Here is a 20,889-nt window from a genome sequence, read left to right on the forward strand (position 1 = left end):
AAATTAGCATTTTTTTCTCGGGATATTCGAACTTTGACTTTCCGCTACTTCCAACACATAAAAGAGCTATCGACACGTTGCACTGTTAGTGTAGATGAGATTGGAATGTACATGCAAGAACTGGAATCAGAATTTTGTGACAGATTTCAAGATTTCCAGCCATTTGGCCCAATGCTTTCTTTTCTCATTAAACCTGAAAAGTTCAATGAAAGCAACTTGGATTTGTCTGTATTTCAGAGGATGGGTGTTGAAGATTTCAAAATGCAGCTCATTCCATTAAAAAGCTCAGAATTGTGGGCATCAAAGTTTGGAGATCTGCGGAATGCACTTAAAGCAACCGCGAGAGATCATGGGGCCTCTATTCTGACCTGCTGAATGTCCCTGCCAGTGAAATTTAACTGTTTGAAGAAAATTGCGTTTGCAATCCTTTCAGCATTTGGATCCACATACCTGTTTGAACAGGTATTTTCACACATGAAATCTGTCCTCTGTCCCTCTCGGAGCCAGTTAACAACTGATCACTCAAGCGTGTATGCAGTTTAAAAGTATCCAAATACGTGCCAGACATTGGAAAACTCAGCAAGGAAAAGGAAGGGCAAGGATCATACTAAACTGATAAGATCTGCATTTTAATTTAATTTTAAATGAAGCTTCTTAAACGTTTTAAAAACCTTATTTACTTTACATACAACAATAGTTTAATTATATATTATAGAGAGAGACCTTCTAAAAACGTTAAAATGTATTACTGGCACGCAAAACCTTAAATTAGAGTGAATAAATGAAGACTTGGCACACCACTTCTGAAAGGTTGCTGACCCCTGGCCTAAGTAGATACCTTAACCCCTGGGCTATTCAGAGGCTGCTTTCTTTCCTTCACTCCCCAGTATATAATGTAGGATTTAGGCTTCTAAAGCTCTTTCTCAAGAGAATTCTTCCACCCCCTTTAAGCAACAGTTTGAAGGACCAGCAAGGCCCTGAAGAGGTGATGATATTTTGATCCTTTTCTATTTAACAGAGAAGAGCTTTGCAGGTTGGAAAAAACACAACACCAACAGAGAGTAAAAATGGTGTCTTCTGTTTCAGAGCGGAGGTTTGCTAGTATTGGTTAATGACACTGGCTGCAAGTAAAAAAAGTCACTGGTTGAACATTATGTAAAACATCAAATGAGCCAATCCAACATTTGCACACCTTGCTTCCTCTCGGGTAACTTAATTTTAGGAATTACTCTAATTTAGTTATAAATGAATGGTCCATTAGTTCAGAATAGTCTCCAAAGCAGTGACGAGGGCCAAAAGCTTTAATTACCATGCTTTCCATGCAAGAAAGAGGCTAAAATGAGAACAGGATTTCATGTGAGTTTAATAGAATCAGCAATGGTGAACAGGAAGGTGCTCAGAGCAGAAGATGTGATACATTAGATGCCAAGCGAAAAAGAGTACACTGAGTCAAATGAGCTTAGCTTTAGAAGCCAATGGTATCGGTCGTATTCAGTTTAGCAGGATTTGGGCAGATTTTTGGGTGGGCAGGAAACACCCTAGTAATTTTAACCAAGTCATTTCCTGTAAAGAGACTAATGCAATTTAACGGGACTGATTTATTACACCCCAGGGGCTTTGTTTTATCTTTGTGTCTCAGCCCTGCTTTGCGGAAGCTGTCTTGACCCAACACATCATGTTCAAAATTTTAAGTCAAAGCCATTTTATGTATTTTTTTATTCCAACATGTTGAACATAAAACGTTATTCCTTGGGCCCTTGAGAAAGGATGTAACGTACAAATCACTGCCAGCAGTACCAAACCCACAGCCTCTCTCTGCAGAAATAAAGCCAATAAATCTGTAATTCCCCACCTCAGCTCCCACAAAACCATTCTCACTCCCCACATAAATAGGCACCTTCTGCTTATCTCAACCTTTTCCAAATGCCTGCCCAGATAGACCAGCTTTGCAACATCCACTAAACGCCACCACATTTGGTGGCTACTTTGGACCAAAGGAAAGAGAATTCCAAAGTCAAGGGTGTCTCCTGGAGAACACTGTGGCAGCAGCTACTTCTTTTGTATAATGATTACTTATCATTTGTACCATAGCACATAGGAGCCCTGTCATGGACCAGGAGCATAGTGTGCTAGATGCTATACAAACAGAACAAGACGACAGTACGTAAAGGTTCTCCAGCAGGAGCCCCTCCATTGATCCCAACTGTAGTAGTGTGGCACATGGGGAGAAGTTGTCATGCCCTAGCAGCCAATACAGATTCCAGAGTACAGGTACTTTATGCTCACAGAGAGATACACTGCTTAGCAAGCGAGCTGCCATTTTCTGCACCACCTGCAGTTTCCAAGCTGATTTAAGGTGTAGTCCAGAGGCGGGCAAACTTTTTGGCCTGAGGGCCACATTGGGTTTCGGAAATTGTATGGAGGGCTGGTTAGGGGAGGCTGTGCCTCCCCCAAACAGCCAGGCATGGCCCGGTCCCCGCCCCCTATCCCCCCCCCCCTGCTTCTCGTCCCCTGCCAGTCCCCCCCCCCCAGACTCCTGCCCCATCCAACCCCCCTGTCCCCTGACAGCCCCTGGAACCTCCATCCCTGACTGCCCTCCGCCGCCCCATTCAACCCCTCCTCTCATTCCTGACTGCCCCTTGGGACTCCTGCCCCATCCAACGATCCCTTCTCCCTGTCCCCTAACTGCCCCCGGAACCCCTGCCCCTGACTGCCCTCCCGCTGCCCCATCCAACCCCCCCTCTCCTTCCTGACTGTTCCCTGGGGACCTCTGCCCCCATTCAACCCCCCTATTCCCTGCCCTCTGACCGCCCCACCCCCATCCACACTCCCACTCCTGACCCCCCCCAAATGCCCCTGTCCTCTATCCAATGTCCCCCGCTCCCTGCCCCCTTACCGTGCTGCCTGGAGCGCTGGTGGATGGCGGCACTACAGCCGCACTGCCCAGAGCACCGGGACAGGCCACGGCTCTGCAGCTGCGCTGCCCCAGGAACTCGCAGCCCTGCTGCCCATAGCATTGTGCCGGCGGCACAGTGAGCTGAGGCTGCAGGGGAGGGGCCGGGGGCTAGCCTCCCAGGCCAGAAGCTCAGGGGCCGGGCAGGAGGGTCCCGTGGGCCGGATGTGGCCCGCGGGCCGTAGTTTGACCACCTCTGGTGTAGTTCCATGCAGAACACTTTGCAGGATTCTAATTGTGAGGTAAAAAAAGGCATGGATGATGGTAGTGAGGCCTACATTTGACCGAAAGGGTGACAGCCTCCTGCCCAGCTGTGGATGGAGAAACACTGGTCTGGCCCCTGCAGCAGTATGATTAGCCAACAGCAGCTGGGAGGCTAAGAAGATTATTTTGTCTTCTGGTAATTCAAAGTGATGTCTGAAAAGTTTCTTACCAGTTTAAAGAATACCTCCTTTTGCTCACCCTTCCCATTCAGTTAAACCTGGATGACTGAATAGGGTTTTTTTTTCTTCTTCTTCTATGAAAGCTTCAGAAAGAAATTACTGTCAGATTAAGACCATGCAGGAGAAATTTTAGCCTAAGAGAAAACTTTGAGAAATTAGCGAAGTACCCTCACAGCCTTATGCATGACCTGTCCCTTGTGCATGCATGCATGTGTGCGAGCGAGAGAGGTTTTATGCTACCATAGTTTTCCCATGTTAATTTTCCTTAAGTGACATAAATAGATATAGTATTCATAGGGATCGTAAATGCTTAGTTATAATTGACATTATTAATGGATTCTTCCTATCCTATTCTGTAGCCTTTTCTGTAAGGCTAGTCCCTATGGGGGACATTAATGCATCGGACAAGCTGTTACTCCCATTATTGATGGTTGAGTAGCAGGGACAGTTAAGTTTTTTGACTCCACTTTGCTGCACTTTCAGTGTGTGCAGTACAGTATGTAAAGGCTCTGAAAGTACTATTCCCTGCTGTATAATACTTTCATAACAAGATATAAATTAAAACAAAAAAACAAAACACCCAGTCAGTTCCTCAAAAACGACCACAGACCATCAACAACAAGAAAACAACATTGGCTTGCAGCACCCAGTTACCACAGAAATGTCTAGTGGATAAATCTAGACTAAAAGTGGTTGGACTAGGATGATCACACTCTAGAGTGTGGAGGCCATATAAGTACCTGGATATAGAACATGTTTATCTTGATACTTTAGGAACCAAGAATGAATTATTTGGATATGAAGCTATCTATACAGTGCCATCATCTGGGGGGACAACAAGGAATTTTAGTTTTGATCCACGTTGAGTAAGAAACAGGCCAGAATAGGAGCACTTTATCTTTTCTCCCAAGCCCTGCACCCTCACCATCCTGGTCAGGGTAACCAGTAGCATACATGAAACAGCACAGCAGATGCTCTTCCTCCTTTCACTGTTCAGAGATGACATCCATTCTCTTTGGATTGAAGAGATATCAGGAGCAGGTCCTGCACCGCTGCATCTGCACTTTGCTCTAAGGATGACCACTGTTCCATCTGCCATCAATTACAACCCTGGGTAGGAGAGAGACAAGGGCACAGGGCAAGGAAGTAAAAGGGAACTAAGCAATAGGCTGTTCGTGAAGAGGGCAGAAATCAAGTTGAAAGGGGATGAATAGAAGGAAGGGGAAAGAGGGAAAACATACTGAAAGACTGCAGAAAAGAGGACAGCAAGCCATAGAAGAAAGAAAAAAGCACGGTGAAGAAAAAATTTAAAAAACACATGACAGCTGATTCGCAAAATGCTGCCAAAATGTGGATTGCATTCATATAGCACTGTCTAAATTCTTATCTACTGAGGGCATCTTAAACTAAGGGTGGGGTAACAAAAGACAAACAACAGAGAATAGAGCTTGTCTCATCATGCAGTTGATATGAAAATTATAATTTGTTAATCGTGGCTTTGGAGGGCAGGCATGGATCACTTTTATGATCAACTTTCTGGATCAATTCTTAATGTGCAGCTGTAGGGACGTTTGAGCATGAGCACTTCCACATAGCTTTGAACTAGCAATAAAATATCCTATTCCCCTCTTCATTCCACATTGAAAAACTGATCCTTTGGAAATGAAGGGATGGTGGCTGACTAACCTGCAATGAATTTGCTATCTCTCTCTTTCGGGGCTGTTGGTCCCACATGATGAGTAATTGCTTCCTCCAGCAATCCACTCTCAATTAACTCCTCTCTCCAAGGAGCTCTAAATGGTGCTCAGAGGATACCAAACATCCTAAATCCCCGTTAACCCTGTTATTTCTAAGATTATCAAGGCAAACTGAACTCTTGCTTCTGTAGTGGGAATGACACAAGGTCGCAGCCAGTCATTACCTTTAAAACAGTAATTGAGCCAGTGTATCATGTGTGAAACATTAGACACCTAAAATCCTCTCCTCACATACTTTCTTCAGATGGTTCATTGGGTGTGAGGAAAGGGCCCATTTCCCCCTGACTGGTAGAATACTGTCTGCACTGTATAGAAATTGGGTAGTATCCCTTTAAATAGTTTGGGTGCCCTCTAGTGGGCCTCCCTGTCTCCTGTTGCTGTAGCTACCAGAACCTTGCCAGAGCAGCATAGCTGCGGAGTGTTAATAGTCACAGCTATTTGGAGCCCAACTGTCTGTGCGACTTCCACATATTCTTAAGGTTGTGGGAAGAAGGACGCAAGAGGGTGGTACATCTTCAGAAGGGTAAAATATTTAGAAAACATACAAACTTGGCATTTATAACAACAGATTTAAAAAATTTATTAAAACAATGTTTAAAAAAGTGAACAGTACAGAGTTTAAGCGTAGAAGTTTCTGGTTATCAGGGAATAATGTACAGATTATCAAGGGGTGCGAAGTTGGGTTTAAAATCGGATGGTGTAAGGAATACATAATCTGTAATATCCCCGATTGGGGGTAAAAGATTAACGGATCAAAGTACAGACATTGAGATATGAGGGTAAATTGTTCATATAATGGCTATGTTCAGGTGTGAAGTATAATGAGTGGATACAATGCTGAGGATGGATTGACCCTCATTTGGTGAGATTTAATGTTCAGTGAGTTTATGGTTCCAGTTCATATGGTCCTACGGACAAAGTCTCTCAGTCCCTTTCTCGTAGTCGATGCACGAGGTCGCTCCAGCTCACACCTCCTGGTACTGTCGGTGGCCAGTGATGTGTTCAGTGTAGATGTCCCTGGACCATTGGATGGTGTCTGAGACCATGAGGCGCCGCATGAGCCGTGTGTAGCGTTGACCGATGCGGCAGGTCCGCAGCACACGCTTGTTGCAAGGGTCCCAGGTGCTCAAGGCTCTGATGATCAGAGCGTTCATCTGCACCTCGTAGCCCTTCGCTCTCAGGGTGTCAGCCAAGGGAGCATACTTTTCCAGCTTACGAGCTCGGGTTTCGCAAAAGGCCGGGGTACTGTTCTCAATATATGTGATGAATCCAATTCATCTCTAATTTCTCATACTTATCTTTGGTGTTTCTTGGAACAGCTGTAGATAAAATATACCTAGACATGATGTTTAAGTTGGTGTCCCTTTAAGCTTTTTAATTATTTATGGTGCATTATAAACAACACAGTAGTTTAGAGCATTGTTTCTCAATCTTTTTTTGATGCCAGGGACTGGCTTGCTGCCTTCCTAAACTGTGTCAGGGAGATCTCAGGGACTGGCGCTGGTCCATGGACCGGACATTGAGGAAAAACTGCTTTAGAGCACAGAGGAGATGCACTCTGTGCCCCCAGAAGCTTACAATCTAACCCTGAGACCATTTTGTTCAAGGCTATTATTTACTTCCTGTTATTTAATTTCTAAGCATCAATTTTGAATACTTGAATCAACTGTGGCAGGTTTCATTTAAAAAAGGAAGCCTCTTAGCGGTTTCAGGGACCATACAGTATCTTGTCAGAGATCACAACCTCAGTGCAGCTAAAGCGCCCTCTCAAAAGCAACATTGTATGGAGGAAAACTCCAAAGAATGACATAGCCAAGTCCTGACAGTGTGAAGGTCTGAATGTGCTATACTTCCACCATTAAGCAGGGGCTTCTGTGCATGAAATAGTGTGCTCAGTGAACAACAGTGGCAACTCTTTGATGTCATTAAGAATCTGAGATGGAGTTAAAAATCTTTCCTCTGCAGCTCCCCGTACTTTGTTTTCAAGTGGCTTTTTTGTAATTCAGCACTTGAATAAAGTCTCTTCAGTCTTTAATTTTTCCAGTGTCAGTGTTTTTCTTCAGCAAGTCAATATGTGGCAGCTTTGGCATTGTCTGTATAATTCAGTACTGAAAGGAAATAGCTTGAAAACAGATCTGGCCCCTAAGCCTCTACAGTCCATCCTGCCACAAAGTCACAGAAGCTATCAGTTATACAGATCAAAATTATCTCCCATAGCGTGGATGGCTAGATTTCCCACATAGAGCGGAGGCATATTAACAGAGCTGTAACAGCAGGCACCAGGACAAATACTAACATTTGCAGAGCTTATTTTGTGGGTTAACCCCCTCAAAGGACTCAAATCTCAAAATCAGAAATTCTCTGCTAGGCGGCACCATGCTGGAATCATTGTATATAGACATCCGGCTCCTCAGAAAAGAAATCGGTAAGAAGGTGTTTGGCCTCCAGTAGGTTTTTCAAAATATATCCTTAATCCTAGGAGATGGTCCATAGAGAGTCTTATTTCCATTAGTAATCTGTGTACTTTCATTCAAACCTCTCTCTCTCTCTCTCACAGGCTCACACAATTTCAAAAGAAAATTAGACCAAGAGTCTACCAAGCTCAGCCTCCCACCTGGGAGTCCCTGCTCCAAATCAGGTAGAGCAGGGATTTGAATTTGTGACTCCCCACTCCTAGGTGAATGCCCTAATCCCCAAACTATTGGGTATTCTGGGGTCATGCTTGCTTGTTTTTTGGTGAGATTTCTCATCTAGATTTAGTCTGCCAGAGCACACGTCTGACCACTTAGGTGCCAAACTGCAGGATTGGGTATGTGGCCTCTTTCCTCTGCATTTCACTCCTGGCTAGATTAAGCAGCTCCCTGCTCAATTTACTGGCTTCCGAGAATCCCTTTCTTAGCTGCCTAACTCTCACCATGCATTGTATGAAAAGCCTGGATGCCAAACTTGGTGGCAGGATGCCTAGGGGTTAGGTGTTGCATTGCTGAGTGCTACAATGCCTAACTACCTTCATGGATTTAGCCCTTGGTACATAACAGCAAGTAGGGCAATCAGAGTTGTACATGAGCAGGTGGTAAGTGAACAGATATATGTATATGTTTCTGTGTCTTTGCCTGAGCAATGAAAAGCACTGAATAGTAGAATGTTAAACTAAGAAATTCTGGCTTGGGTATATATATATATATATATATCATCCCTGCTAGCATCATATTTCTTTTCTGATCCTTCCAGTGTGTGTTTAATAGAAGTCATTATTGTGGCTTGGCAACCAACTTTTCTGCAGGATAAAATGAGTTAATAGCCACATTTCAAGTCAGTTTTATGAAAGCAGAACAGAATGTGCAGGCTGCTTGCTGTTCAGCCAGTGCAGCTACAGGGCTATTAATTTTGTTTAAGACAATAACTGTAAGTATATAATGACAGAGTGACCTCAAACTATATCACTATGTGGCAAGAATAGTGGGGAAATGAGATAATGAGGCCAAGCAGCAATTTTTCTGAAAAGTTTTCTAAATAGATAACGTCTCCATTTTTGAAAGTTACAGCAGTCCCATGAAGATAAAGTCAGTGGTGTCTAAGGCACTGCAATGTAGTCCTGTAATGAGCATACTTGTTTAGACTGTAAATTAGCTACAAAAATACAGCAAGGTGCAATTTTTCTATATATATTTTGGAAAAGCAGCAGCCATTTGAATTTATAAAGAGGAACTACTGTGTTCATCCCTTAACTACTTTTCAACTTAAATGTCATAATGAGTTAAGGAAATACGATTTATATTTATAGTGCTTGTCAACACAATGGAGTCTAAAATGCTTCACAAGTAAACTGATATATAAACTATTACAGACAAAAAGCTACATTAAAGGTAGCAAAATCAAGCACTGAAAGTTAGGAAGTGCCAGAGTTGAGGATACCTGTGCACCCTTAATTTGGCCCGCTTGTGCTTATGCATTATGATATAGTCTTTAATTACATGATTACGTACTATTTTTTCCACAGGAGACTCTGCCTCATTCAGAGCACAGGATGGACAATACTGACTTAATGAGCAGCTATTCAATATTTTATTTTCTCCTCATTGTTCAGTGTGTGGCTGTAAGCTTTATTTACTGTACACTATTCCAACCCTGCTCTGGAGACATAATTATTAGTTTCCTCTTGGGCTTTTCTATGGTGCTTAGCACTAAAGTATCTGAGTGCTTCACAAACATTTTATTAATTTATTTTCACAACACCACTGTGAGGTGAAGGAGTATTATATCCCAATTTTGCAAATTGGAAACTGAGATAAAGAGATTAAGGTCAAAAGTATCCACTGATTTTGGGTGCTGAATTTGATACACCTAGGACCTGATTATTTTTATAAGTAACATTATATAGCACTTCATATATTCAAAGCACAGTTCCCACTCCCCTTAGTTTCAGCTGCAAGTCAGACCCCAGTGCCTCAAATCAAGCACCTTGAAAATGAGGATTATACAATTAATGACCACCTGTGGAAAGTTTGGTGTAAGTATCCTGCCTAGCTTCACAGAGGAAATTCCATGGCAGAGGCAGGGGTAGAATCCAGTTCTTCAGAGTAGCATTCAACTGTCTCCAGTTTGCTTTGCCAGCAAGTTCTAGTCATGCCTTTCTGAACTCCCTGTCCTAGGCCCAGTTTCCCCCCTGCTCCTACTCCCAGGTAGGTAGAAAAAAGCAGCACTGCCTTTCGAAACAAGCCTAGCCCATTTCAGAGGGAGGGGAGTGGGGGCAGTGCTTAATTCGTAATGGAAGAGGTGTTGGGACTCAGCCCTGGCAAGCCCCAGCACAAATTTAGCAGTGTTACCCAATTTAAGTTCAGTGCTGTGGTGGAGTCCTACGCTTACAAAAAGGATTATGGGATCTTAATAGCCACAAGTGGTCAAGGCCCTGGTTTTAAGCCTCATCCACTAGAAGGCATGCCTCCAATAGCGCACTGGGACTTTAGTTCAGAACTGATTGAAAGGGAATAGCACCACCAAATGTTCCTTGGAGATCTCCCCTCCAAGTATTCGGACCAACTGGGCATGGCTTGTAAGTTCTGAGTGGGTCACAGCAAACATGTCAAAACAGGATTCCATCTTTCATAACCAAAGAGCTGCATACTAAGAACTCCCCAAATGGTCAGATTGTGTGCATTTCATACACGGAGTCTGTACACTCTTGTTCTGTCATAACCCTTTGTGTGTGGGGGGGGGGTAAGTTTGCATAACAGAAATTTACATAAAAGTTAAATCACAAAAATTGAGACAATATTATCTGACTGACATTAAGCCCACAAACAGGAAAATGCATACGCAGATGAAACACTACCTTTCACTCATCTCATTTTCCCTATAGCAAGCATTGCAGTAGCACTGTCATGCCTCATGAGCTGCAATAGCTAGGCAAAAACAGGAGGTGAAAGGACAAAGTCTGAAAATGATTCTAGAAAATATTTTTCATAACTTAACTCCTTGTTTATAACAACCCCTTGAAGGCTTGAAACAAATAAATTTCCCTGCTAAAGTATTTTTCTCCATCACATGCACTTACTGCCTTATTATTGTAAGGTTGCTTATTAGCACTGGGGTGCTGGCATCACTCATTTTAAAACTGACTGAACCACCTAGTCTAAAGACTAAACCAACCAACTGTATGGGATTTGTAACAGGTAAGAAGGAAAAAGTGAAGTGTCATGCGTAATTGCATGGGTGCTTTTCGTTTTAAGGCCTCATGGGTGAAATCGTGCCCCTATTTCAGCCAATGGCAAAACTCTGATGGACAGCATCTGCACTAGGGCTAGGAATCCACCCATGTGCCTGGTGTTATTTGAACATACAAAGTATGCCTGGGGTTTTATAAAAGATTTCAATGGAAGGGAGGTATACTACCTGGAAATGAGCTCTCGGAAATACCTTCCTGTGCAGATTTACAAAATAAACTTAGCAGCTAAGACACAGCCTCCTCTGCTGCATATTAAAAGCCGTTATGAATTTTCTGCTGAAAGTTAATTCCTAGTTTAACTGTTGCTCTAGTTTAACAGCTCTGGACACACTATTATTTATGTTAAGAAAGTTAATACTTTAAAGAAAATCATCCAAATATCACAGCAACTGAGTTGGCAAAAGAAAGAAAAGAAAAAAATAATGGACGTTCGTGAGGAGCACGTTTTTCTTCCTTAGCCAAGACTTTTTTTTTTTTTTTTGAAAGACAAATCTATAGCTGTTTGTTTCAGTGAAGACATTTAACTTCCAACAAAAATGATAAAAACACCCACTCAAATCCTCCTTTGCCCAAACTGAAAAAATAGCTTTAAAGTTACTCCTGAAAAGCAATTTAGATGCTTTCAGTGATGCTAGGAAGCCTACAGTAAAAATACACTAGTAATTAACATTTCAATAAGAATCTAGACAACATAATCTTCAGAGACCATATCTACTCTATCATGCACCAAAGAGATGTTTTACTGTGGTGTTGAAAGGTCTCTCAAGGGTTTGGTCCAGCAATGTTCAAACTGTAATCTGCAAACGTATTGCACATTCAGGCATATGGGAACAGTCTTTAGGATGAAGACAAAATTCCTGCATAATGGAATAAGTAACAGTAGCAACACAACAGACTAGCGGATTATTGTAGTCATCAACTTCTACATTGTGTGACTTTACTTTCATTCCTATCATTTATACTGATGATTCTGATGAATATTGAATTTGCAAATTCCAAGTTTATTAATTTGCTTAACTCAATTGTCCCCATTAATAAGTAGTATATACAGGAAAAGGCAGTTGAAAAATCCAGTATTTAAGGCAGCAACACCAAGGTATTGTACTTGAAATAATTTGGGAGCCTCTTGATACTTCCTGTTCGAGTGTCTTTTTGTCAAGCCGTATATTTTTGGCCTCATTCAGCAGAGCTCATTGTCTGACAGTCTTTGGTAAGTGAAAAGGTGAGGAGAGGCAGCAATCAGAAGTCCGGCATGTAAAGCAATATTTCCTTTCCCTCGGTTTGCACACACTCACATTCTCCTTTAGACACTGAAGGCCACTGAAGTTATTTACGACCCTGGCACTGCTCTCCAGACTTTAGAAAGTTACTAGGAATTTATTTGCTGACTGAAAGAGGGGGAAAGAGTGAGCTTCACGAAGAGGCTGCCACCTTTCTGTCTCCTAGTATTTGTGAGTGAATTTAATACTTACGAAAGCTAGGGACAAACAGCACTTCCTTCAGCCAAGGCACAGCACCAGCTGTAAGAGCTCCCTCACAACCATTTTGCCAGCGTGGCTCACTCCTGACTTGCAGCACTCTCTGCTACTCTAGCTGGGGCCTCTCTTGAGCAGACTTCAGTTATGCCAGAGAAAGAAAGCTCTTTCTGCCAGTAAGAATATAGCTAATTGAATACTAAATATGTGAATCCCATAATCCCTGGCAAAAGCAAGCATGTGTGTCACAATGTGGGGGTTGGGAAGGCACTCTGAATAACAGGCTACCGTGCAAGCTCGACTCTCCCCAACAGCAGTTGGTCCAATAAAAGCTATTGCCTCACCCACCTTGTCTTTCTGATATCCTAGGACCAACACAGCTAGAACAATACTGCATAGACTAGCCACGATCATTTTTAGGTTTGGGGAACAGTCCCATAAGACCACCATACTCCTGGGGGAATTCTGCACCACTGCGCATGCGTAGAATTCGTGTCCCCTGCAGATTTCTTTGCTTCCCCCCAGAAAAATGACTTTCTGACAGGGAAGCCACAAAAGCAGTCATGTGACCATCCTCAGCAGAATGTTTTGGGTGCCCAGAGCAGCCGGCAGAGAGGTAAATCACTGTGGGGCAGGGGGCGAGACTGGGGAAGACCTAGCTGATGGCTCCTATCCTATGCCGGGCTCAGCTGCTTGTCTCGGCTGGGTTGGGGAGGATGAGACTTCCTCTTCCCCTGCACAGCATCCAGGGCCGGGTCAGACTCACCCCCTGATTTCTCCCCAGGCTGCAGGAAGCTCTGCAAACTCCCTTCCTCTTCGCTTCCTGCGCCCATCACTCCTCAGCTGCAGGGGAAGGGATCACTGTACAGGGAGCTGCTCTGGCATCTGCCCAATCCCTGTGCATCTAGACCCCTTCATACCCAGACCTTCCTGCCAAGCCTCACCCCCCCTCACCCAGAACCCCACCTGCCAGGCCTTGCACCTGGACCACCCTGACAACTTGCATGGATCCCCACTCCACCCAGCCCCAACCAGCTGCACCTGGATCTCCACCCCACTGAGCCCCACTCCCCCAGCATATGGACCCCCCCACACACTAAAACATCCAGACTCCCCATTGAGCTCTATCCACATCCAACCCCCACCCCGCTGAGCTCCAACCACCTTCACCTGGATCCCCCTGCAGAGTCCCATTACCGTTGCACCCAGAACCACCGCCAACAAACCACTGTGCATCTAGATCCTCCCTGCACTCAACTTGCCCCACACAGAACCCTCTCAACCCACACCTGGATCTTCCCACACTAAGCCCCTCCACACTTGGATCCTGCCAGGCTGAGCTTGCCTGCCCACACCTGGTGCACCTGGCAGAGGGGCAGGGCTTGTGGGGTGTTTCTGGGGCAGGCCCGGTCCTTGCATTGTCTCAGGGTTTGGTGCAGCCTCACCACTGAGTCTGTGTCCCGGGGTGGGGGGAGCTGCAGAGTGATCTCCCACCTCTGTGCAGGCAGTGGCCTGGGCTGGTCTTACCATGAGGCGGTTGCCTCAGGTGCCAGACTGTGGGGGGGGGGGGCGCCACTAGGACCCAGAGTGTAGAAAATTTTGTCGACTGCTGGTGCATATGTATTCTCTCTACTCTAGATGCACAGAGATGGTGGAGTGCTGTGCTGGAGGAAGGAGGGCACAAGAGACGTAATAGGCAGGCAGGAGAAAAGGTGAACGGGAATAACAGAAAGCACCAGGAGCTACAGGGAGAGAGAGAGAGAGAGAGGAGGAGGAGACACTTATGTACCTCTCTAGCACCCGCAGGAGCCTGGACTGATTAACACCAGCTTCTCAGGGAGCTTCCTGTTTCCTGCTGCTTTCCTGAACCCACTTGAGGAGAACAGGCAGTCAACTGAAGTAGTAGGAGCCAGTTAGGCCCTTAAGATGCTGGTATCTTCTCTCACTCAGGCCCTGCTACCAGCCTGCTTATTTGTCCCCTTCAACTGAGTGTTGAGAGCCACTATAGCTGGCACAGAACAGCAGTCATGAGTGAAAGAAGAAAACACCCCTCTGGGGCAGCATTCAGAAAAAGAAAGAAAGCAAAGGAAGCTTTTCTATCTAAGCAGGAAGGAGCTCTCCTGAGATACATAGACACAAATGTTCACAGTGAGCCTTCCGGCCCCAGTGAGGATGTGAGTGGTGAGGAGATGCCTGATCTTCCAGTTAGTCAGAGTGTGGGTGACCTGGCAGCTACTGCAGCATCCATATCTCCATCTCAAATGGATGTAACCATGCACATTCCTGAAGAAAAGTGTAGATCAGAGAAGAGTGTGGTGGAGGCGCAAGAAACAGCTGCTGCTGAGTTTAGTTCCTTAAATCTAGATAATCCAGGACTGTGGACCCACTTGAGCAGTAGCCTGAGGGACTTCCTTGTGCTGCATGGGGCACAGCAAGTGAAAAACTTCATGTTCCCCAAAGACAATGAAAATAGAAGTTTCCATCCAACACATTACTGGCGTGAAATCCCCAATGGTGACAAAGTGGCGAGGCCATGGCTTACGTACTCAAAAACCCAGAATGCTGCATACTGTTTTTGTTGCAAACTCTTCCAGTCTAATGTTCCAGCCACAATGGGTTCTACAGGAACAAAGGACTCGAAAAATCTGGCTAGAAATCTGGCATGCCATGAGAAGGCAGCAAATTACCAGAGAGCATGCCATAGGTGGAAAGAGCTTGAGATGAGACTAAGGTTAAAGACCACCATAGGTGATCAGCATGAAGAGAAGGGTGCATCAGAGTCTCTGTACTGGCAAAATGTTATGAAAAGGCTCATTGCCATTGTGAGAATGCTTGCTACCCAAAACCTAGCACTGCGTGGCACTTCAGATCAGCTGTATGTGCCAAACAATGGAAACTTCCTTAAAATTGTGGAGCTGATGGCTGAGTTTGATGCTGTACTCCAGGAGCATCTAAGAGTCACCACCCATGAAATGTACATACACCACTACCTTGGAAAAAATTCAAAATGAGATCAAAGTTACTGGCAACAAAAGTCAAACAAAAGATTGTGGTAGATCTGAAGTCAGCAAGATATTACTCTGTTATTCTGGACTGCACACCTGACATCAGCCATACAGAACAAATTACTTTATGGTGCGTTTTGTAACAACAGAACCTAGTGAAAATGTCCCTGCAATGGTGACTGTCAGAGAGCATTTTCTAGAATTTATTGACATTGATGATTTAGTTGGGAATTGGTCCTGCTTTGAGCAGGGGGTTGGACTAGATGACCTCCTGAGGTCCCTTCCAACCCTGATATTCTATGAGACTACAGGAGCTGGTATGACAAATGTGCTTCTTAAAAAGCTGGAAGATACGGGAATTGCGGTAGCTAACATGAGAGGTCAGGGGTACAATAATGGTGCCAACATGAGAGGAAAGAACAGAGGAGTGCAGACATGGATCCGAGAGTTAAACCCTCAAGCTTTTTTTGTCCCATGCAGTTCTCATTCATTGAACTTGGTGGTCAGTGATGCAGCATCAGCTTCCAGTGAGGCTTCTGAATTTTTTAATGTAATTCAACGCATCTATGTATTTTTCTCTGCATCAACTCATCGATGGCAAATTTTGAAGCAACATCTGGGAACATCCTCTCTGACACTGAAACCACTGAGTGCCACACGATGGGAAAGTTGAGTGGCGGCGATAAAGCCTATCCAACACCAAATTGGGAAGATAGATGATGCCATAGTTGCCATTATGGAGGACAATGCTATGACAGGAACTGTTCGTGGGAGAACAGTGGCAGAGGGAAATGGAATCACCAGAAACATATATAACTTCAAATTTCTGTGTGGCTTAGTGTTGTGGCATGACATACTGTTTGAAATAAATGTTGTAAGCAAGAGACTCCAAGATGTTGACCATGATATATCTAGAGCAATGGAACAACTGGACAAAGCAAAGTCATACCTACAGTCTTACTGGTCAGATGAGGGATTTCAAAACGTTCTGAAGAGTGCACAGAAGTTGGCAGAGGAACTTCACACTGAAGCTATTTTCCCACCCATTCAAGAATACAAGAGTCACCGAAGAAGACATTTTGATTACTAGGCACAGGATGATCCATAAGAGACCCCAAACAACAATTCAAAGTTGAATTCTTTATCCAGGTGCTAGATTGTGCAAGTTGAAGAACGTTTCATGCAGCTCAGGGAACACAGCAAGAAGACCTACACCTGAAGAAGACCTACACCAGCAATGCAGGGCACTAGAGACAGCGTTGACACATGACATACGCGATATTGATGCAAGTGATTTAGGTGATGAACTGAAAGCCCTTTTAAGATGCATTTCAGCAGGATCAACTCCAAAGGCTGTTCTGGAATATATGTGCACAAATAAGATGACCACCCTTTTTCCAAATGCTTTTGTTGCTCTGCGCATACTTCTAACACTTCCTGTAACAGTTGCCAGTGGAGAACGCAGCTTCTCCAAGCTGAAGTTAATAAAAACACATCTACACTCCACAGTGACACAGGAGAGGCTGGTCGGCCTTGCAACCATCTCAATAGAGCATGAGCTGGCCCAGACTGTGGACCTTCAGGAAGCAGTTTAAATCTTTGCAACCAAGAAGGCACGGAAAGCACCACTTTGATTATTCAAACAGATAAAAATGCCAGTGTTTACTATGCAGACAAGAAAAGTTACATTTGCTGTTCAGTCGTTTGAAAGTTAAGTGCTACTTAAAATTTTTGAACAAGGCATTTTAAGTTGTTAGTTCTCCTTTATTGGGGTAGGCAGCAGAGGAGTAGAACAGGAAGAAGGCAGAATTGAGACCTTTCAAAGTTCTGACCCAAGCGAGGGGGCATGGAGGTGTCATTTGAGCTCCCCTCCTCAGGTGCCAAAATGTTGTGGGCCGGCCCTGGCAGTGGCCTGTGCTCCCCAATGCCATGCTGAAGCCTACACATTTATTCGACAAATAAAATTTGTAGAATTTTTAAATATTGTGTGCAGAATTGTTTGGCACAGAATGCCCTCAGGAATAAGACCAATAACAGTGTCTGTTACCCTCTGCTGCCCTTGTCTGTTGTATGCAGCTGTTTTGTCCTCATATACTTAGATTGGAAGGTCTTTAGGGAGGGAGGAAGGGAGGGAGGGGAGAGAGAGAGTGAGTCCTAACATAATAGTATTGATTGGGGCCCCCAGTGTTATTGCTGTACAAACAAACAACTTGTCACAGGGGCTCAGTGGATTTTGTAATACTAAAAGAAAGTAATGGACAAATAGCACTTCCTTCAGCCAAGATTAAAGAAAAGTATGATCTGAGTATCTTTGCATATCAATGGGTGTTTCTCACTCCTCTAACTTTGAGACACTCGCAGGATTTATAAAGAATAATAAAATATAGTGGTTTAATGATTTAAGCATTTAAAACAGGGAGTTGGGGAGGGGAAGTTATGAACAAGCAATTATGAAACTTCAAAAACTGGTTCAATTATCCCCAGGAGGTGCTGGGATTTCTAAATAAGAACAGCCATACTCAAGAGTAATTAAGTAAAATTGAATGAAATTGAAAAGCCTGGCACTTCAGATGATTATCAACAGCAATTGCGAAGTCTGTCTTTTTCATAAAGTAATTAGCTTTTTGTTTCAGATTGATGTCCTCAAGGCAGATATGGAAAGTGCGGAGTGGAAAATTTTGGAAAACCTGATTCTGGAAGACATTGTTGAACAGATAGGACAATTGGTCTTTGAAGTCCACATTCATTGGCCTGGATTTGAGGTCAGTGGCAATGACAGCACGGTGGTCCGATACTGGTACAGTCTTCTTAAAGAATTAGAACTGAAGGATTTCAGGCTTTTTCACACTTACAAAGACTTATTGAAACCACAGATGTTTCTGAAGAAGGAAGCCTTCAATGCAAGTAGCTGTTACACACTAAGCTGGGTGAACACAAGATGGAAATAGCATAAAGGAATTGATGACATGTAATCATCCCACTCAACAGCATTAGTGAAAAGGACATTGGAGCAGCTGACAAAAGTTACTGAACTTGCAAACCGAGGCCCTGCTATCAAAACGAATTGGTTTTCTGTTTCTCAGCAGTATCACAAAAGCTGGATGTTATCGTGCTTTGCTTCTGAGTACTAGAAAGAGATCTGGCGTTGAAATTCTTTTGTACAGTGCATCTTCCATGGTTACATTGATAGACTATTAGAAACAGATGAGAGACTTTCTAAGTGTTTGTCTATAGTGGTTAACAGTTCTCCACACATGGCTGTGGATTGACCCCAGCCTCCCTAAAGGTCAGCAAAGAGAGTTTGCCTACTCCGTCCCTGAAAATTCACTGGGAGCGGCTCTAGTACAGTGTACACCACGAGACGTTGCTGAAAAAAATCATTGATCCAAATAAGTTACTTTCTCATAAATGATTATGCTTAGACTAGCACCTTTTATTACTTTAAAAACAAACACTCCCATGATAATTATGGCAGATTGTTGTCTTCCCATCAACAATTACTTAAACGGGACAGTCAATGGGAAATCTAGTCAATTTTTAAAAAGGTGTCATATATTTTCAGATACTACACCTGCCCCCGAACGTATACGCATGCCAGCTCCTACTCCACATGCATTCTTCACTCAAATCAGTCCCCCTTCCAATGGCTAACAAGCTGAAATCACTCAACTGGCCCATCCAGGTCTCCCTCAGAAGCCCAACTGGCAGGCTCAGCAGGCAATATATTTTAAACTTCCCAGAAAAGTCATTTCCCCCTCACTTTACCAGAAACATAATAAAGGAGTGCATGGTTTATGTGAACATTTTGAAAACTTTAGCCCATCCAATACTACCCATGTGAGGCAGGAGGGGGTTAAGAGAGAATTTAGTATTTTTATGTAATGTATTCCCATTAAACTTTGTATTAAATAAAATGCACCCAGTCTCCCTTGCTTTGGTACTTCCCCTTCCTTTTCCGTTCTTTAAACTTCCTTTACTTTCCCATTTGCTCTGAGTCTTGGTGTTTCTCTCCTCCCACTCATTTTTCTGTCTGTCCGCAATTCATTTTACTATGTTTAATAAGACTTTCCTCAATCATTCTTTTCCTGTTTTGTTCCTTTAATTCTCTCTCTCCCCTTATAAGCCTAGTATGTGTCTCATTCCTTTGGGCACACCTGTCTTCACAAACTCCCTGCTGCGCTGCTACACCGCACACACTGGCATGCTATATAGACCTGCCTTCCAAGGCTTGGCAAACAGAGGAAGTATATGTACCATTTTCCTAACAGTTGTGTACCATACTAAATGGGTGCCCTGCTACACAATTTCCCCAGACCATTAACTAGTCCCACACAAATACATCAAGTCAGTTCTCCCCCGCCCCCCTTCCTGGCTCCTCTTACAAGCAGCACCTTCTCCAGTCAAGATGGTAGCAGCAGCCTGCTCAGCTCAATGTGAGGATTCTCCTCCTCTTCCCTCTTTCCTTCCCCTGCTGCTTAGTACTGCTTCCCGTGGCTCCTCCCCCAGCAACCTCCAAGCCACCCATTCAGAACATAGGAATTACCATGGTGGAGCAGACTAGTGATCCATCTACTCTTTAGCATGAGCCAGTGCTAGATGCTTCAGCGGAAGAGTCAACTTCAGTGCAAGTTGACAATTATGGAATAACTCACCTCCCTCCCCACCAAGGAATTTTCTTCCTACTCCCCTCAGTGAGAGGCTGCTTTATCTCCTGATGCAACTGGGTTTCTCTCACTTCCAAACATTCAAAACAGGTAAAAGAAGTCCTTGCTGTTTATGTGGCTAATGTTCAATTCTTTTTTGATTCCTAGTAAGTTCTTGGCCTCATTGTTATCCTATGGCAGAGAGCTCCACAAGAGGCTGGGGCTTCCAGACAGATCAATGTATAGAGGATCCAGTTTATAGATAAGCATTCAATTTCCATTTCTGTACTAACTTGGGTCCAGGCAGCGGAGCTCCGATGTCATGCTGAACAAACCCGAATAAACGCTGTAATTACCGATTGTCTCCCAAGAACAACACTGACGAAGCCCTGGAGCGAAGCACTGCACTGACTGATTCACAACATCTACCTGTAGTTAGAAATTCCATGGAGGGAGCTTTTCATGGGGTCAGTCTACACCAATGAAGTAAATTAGTGTTCCTCTCAAGAAGCTATGATCCTATGGAATGATCTTTGAATGAAAGTTGAGACGGAATTCCTTCTTTACTACAAGCATGTTGAATGCAAGCTCTTATGTAGTGAACAGTAATATCCTTTAGGGGACACACAGCCATAAGAGTTTGTATAAAAATGCCTAAAGAAGTCAGACTTCCTCAACTGTTACATGGATCTGACTTAAATGTGATCACTAACAATCCCAAGAATGTCTGAGTCGTCATTTTTCAGAAGTCAGATTGGGATAGTATAAATCTGGGTGTGATTAACAACTTGGTTTTAGAAATAGTGCCACATCATCTTTTCCAGTGGGACAGTCTTAGAATAACTAAACTGGTAATCTATAATAACTAGCTCCAGACTAGTAGTGTAA

The 20,889-nt window shown here is 43.8% G+C and overlaps 1 protein-coding gene across 1 annotated transcript in view; it reads left to right on the forward strand.

Annotated features, from left to right (window-relative positions):
- Nucleotides 1–19,228, forward strand: part of METTL24 (methyltransferase like 24) — a 78,564-nt gene extending 59,336 nt beyond the window's left edge. Inside the window, exon 5 of the mRNA XM_024194278.2 lies at nucleotides 17,992–19,228. Coding sequence (XP_024050046.1) covers nucleotides 17,992–18,306 — 315 coding nt within the window. The 3' untranslated portion in view covers nucleotides 18,307–19,228. The remainder of the gene's footprint in view (nucleotides 1–17,991) is intronic.
- The last annotated feature ends 1,661 nt before the right edge of the window (nucleotides 19,229–20,889 follow it).

Source organism: Terrapene carolina, unplaced genomic scaffold (assembly GCF_002925995.2).
Source record: "Terrapene carolina triunguis isolate 2854851 unplaced genomic scaffold, T_m_triunguis-2.0 Scaffold42, whole genome shotgun sequence".
Taxonomy (NCBI): Eukaryota; Metazoa; Chordata; order Testudines; family Emydidae; genus Terrapene; species Terrapene triunguis.